General features: G+C 42.5%; 1 protein-coding gene across 1 annotated transcript in view; it reads right to left on the bottom strand.

The window, feature by feature from the left end:
• Positions 1-2362, bottom strand: part of LOC109958555 (uncharacterized) — a 4692-nt gene extending 2330 nt beyond the window's left edge. The window contains exons 1-4 of the mRNA XM_020597272.1: positions 1175-2362; positions 921-1034; positions 689-807; positions 295-462 (exon numbers count right to left, since the gene is read on the bottom strand). Coding sequence (XP_020452928.1) covers positions 295-462; positions 689-807; positions 921-1034; positions 1175-1466 — 693 coding nt within the window. The 5' untranslated portion in view covers positions 1467-2362. The remainder of the gene's footprint in view (positions 1-294; positions 463-688; positions 808-920; positions 1035-1174) is intronic.
• Between the last annotated feature and the right edge of the window lie 813 nt (positions 2363-3175).

The raw sequence follows: 3175 nt of genomic DNA, 5'->3' as shown, positions 1-3175 counted from the left end.
ACAGGCAGCAGCAAATCAAAGGCTTAAAGATAAGTATCAGCATGCTGATATTTAAGATTTTCTACTGTACTGTAATAGTGAAATGTTTATTTACCATGTGTATCACAATATGTGACTGAGAAAGTCCAGTAAAATCTGTAACTTTCAAGAAAAAAAAAAAAAGCTTCCATTTCTTTTGTTTGCCATCAGCCCATATTGAAACTCAGCTGAGTCGTTTTTGGTTACATGCAACAGTGTCTCATGTTTGCATATAGCAAGCAGATAGGTGGATGGAAAGAAGATGGACAGACTCACAGGGAAGTTCCTGCTGTTGAGTTTGAGGTCCTGCCACATGCTGACAAACAGGTTCAAGTTGAGATGATCCAGCAGCAGATGAACATACACGTTCCTCTTCCTGCTCGCCTCGAGAAGATCACACAGCAGCTCCACGTCACTGAAACTGTCCATCACTATGGCCAGAGTCTGTGCACACACACGGTCATGTCGCTAAAAATGTCAGACTGTGCCAAAAACTAGCACAGACCAATATCACACAGTGTATCTGACCTCGCAGTATACAAGATCAAGTGCTGACATCATTCATATTCCCTCACACCTACAGGCTGTTCCCTGGTGCTCCCTTTTACATGGGACACTCATGCCTACAGAAACACAAATGATTCTCTCCCTCTCACACTTCCTAGCATACCATTTTAGCCTTTCTGATGAATTCTCTGACCAGGTCTTTCATGCTGGCCGTCCTGCTGTCACTCTGGAAATAAACTTCCAAACTGGGCTGCCCCGGGACAGGATCAGTCCACTTCACATCTGGAAGGTACAAAAATAATGTTAGAGATTATATTATTGTACTTCAGCACTAGTGTTAGACAAGTTCATGCTAATTATTTGCTTCTATGAAAGTTTTCTTCTCGGGTTCAAACCTGCCACAGTACGGTCGCTGTCTGAGGACACTGCAGGGCATCGTGTGTCAGACTGGGAGCAGGCAGACAAGCTCTCAAACTGTTTGGCATCATCATCAGATGCACCAGGATTAGCTTTGTAAAAGCAGAAAATAAATGAATATGAACAATACAACCAGCAAGTTTTCTTTTTTTACCAGATGAATCAGTCTTTTGTTTCCAAACACAGCAGGCTGCAGAAAGCCTGTAAAGTCATATGTAAAGACATGTACAACCTGTGTAGCCATCTGTCCCATTCTCCAGGATGTAATTCTTCTCCAGCTCTGACAGAAAGTCCACTTCTCCCTCTGCATTCAGCACCTTGTGGTAACCCTCTAAGCCCTGGCTGAGCAGGGAGTCCACTGCCAGCCGGGCGCTTTCATTGTGGCTCAGGTCCAATGTGGATCTGATGGTTGCAAACTCATAGTAATAGGAAGAAGGGATGTGGAGGTCCTGAACCCGTCGTCTCACCTTCCCCAGAGCTTTGGACCCCTCGTTCCACAGCACAGTCACTCTGCTGGTATCCATGGTGCTAACTTGGGCTCAAAATCAAGTGCCACCCTCCCAGTTATCACCACAAACAGAGCCAGAATGAGATAACATTTTTCTGAGACCCAAGAAAGAGCAACTAGTTCAGACAGAGGGGAGGAGGAAAAATAAGGAAGACGCACCCCTGCTCACGGCAAGATAGCTTGTGATGAGATGACAGGTGAGAACTGTGAGCAAAAGTCATGATATCAGATGTCAACATGAGCTTTCACAATCCAATCCAGGATGTAGAGCGCAACTACACAGGAAAGGATGTTCATGGGTAAATGTAACAAATATTCTTTCGTCCGGTTGGTAAGTAAGCGATAGCGTGTGACAGATTTGTCTTCAAGACACATTTCCTGTATTTCTTTGAGGCACCAAGTGTGTTTTTCTTGTTTTTGATTAACCAGATCAAGAATGACAGAACAAAAACTGGTAGACTTGTTTTTGGGGGGGTTTCCTTCCAGGTCCTGAGACAGAGTGATTTAGAGCAGGTCAGCATAGATAAAAGATGAATGAGTGACTGACAGGAATGGGGATGGCTGTCATTTCAGCTCATGTCAACCAACCCAGGCTGAGCAGCGACAAGCTGAAGCACACGGTCCCTTATCTGCTTAACAGTTTCACATCAACATTTGTCTTCTGCCCATTCTTTTCATACACAAACGTGTCTAGTCTTGACACAAGCAGAAACTGGTAATGACCACCCTGAAACAAACAGGTCTGTTCATTAACATTTTCCAAATGTAACTGAATGTGATCAGTTGATAGTGAAATTGTTTAAAGAGCTGCATTACAAATGAATTACTGCCACAATGTCTGTATCGCAGCCTACCATCAGTAGAGGAGGTAAAAACAGGAATAATGCATGCATTCTTTTAAAAGGGACAATGAGAAAGTGGATTCAAGACTTTTTAAAAAATATTTTATCCAAATTTGGCTTTAAATAAGACAAAAAAAAAAAAAAAAATCAAAATAAAAAAAAAATCCAGAACAAAAAACCAGTCCATGTGTAAAATGACAATGCTGTATGAACATTAAATATATTAAGTAGTGTCAGAAGAAACATACTAGTTATAATGGAACTGACTTTTACATGAAACAGTGGTTGGTCATCTTCAACTTGTTTGAATGGACCAACTAATAGCGGCTAGTCTGTATTGTCCTCTGTCCGAGTCAGTGTTTCTGCTGTTTTAGCTCACTTCAGAGATCAGAGTATGCTTTTCTGACACTGTTGACCCAGATAGCAGTCTGTGGTCACTGGGAGACAGAGGACAGTGTGCAGACAGACTGTGAGGAGGCAGAGCTGCCCTCTCTGGCTCTGGCTGCCAGCTTCTGTCTCAGTTCTCGGATTTCCTTCAGCAGTTCTCTCTCACTGCAGTCCAGCTGGGCCCGTCCTCGGTCCAGGGAGACTGACAGCATACAGAGAAAGAAGGACAAACAGGAACAGGTGAAAGAAATCATTATGTCTACTATTATTCTGATATTTCACATTCTTAAAATAAAGTAGTGACACTAATTGAGCTAAGACAGGGAATGTTTATAGGATTAAATGTCAAGAGTTGTGAGAAACTGAATTTAAATGTATTTGGCTAAAGTGTATTTAAACTTCTGATTTCAACTGTATCTATGGTGACCTACAGTTGGTGGAGGTGCTCTCAGAGGGTGAACTGCTGTTCAGACACATCATGTTGCTTCTTTCCTGC

The sequence above is a fragment of the Monopterus albus genome, unplaced genomic scaffold (assembly GCF_001952655.1).
Source record: "Monopterus albus unplaced genomic scaffold, M_albus_1.0 scaffold33.1, whole genome shotgun sequence".
In the NCBI taxonomy this organism is placed as follows: domain Eukaryota; kingdom Metazoa; phylum Chordata; class Actinopteri; order Synbranchiformes; family Synbranchidae; genus Monopterus; species Monopterus albus.
The sequence above is the reverse complement of the archived record's forward strand: the minus strand, read 5'-3'. Positions and strand labels throughout refer to the sequence as shown.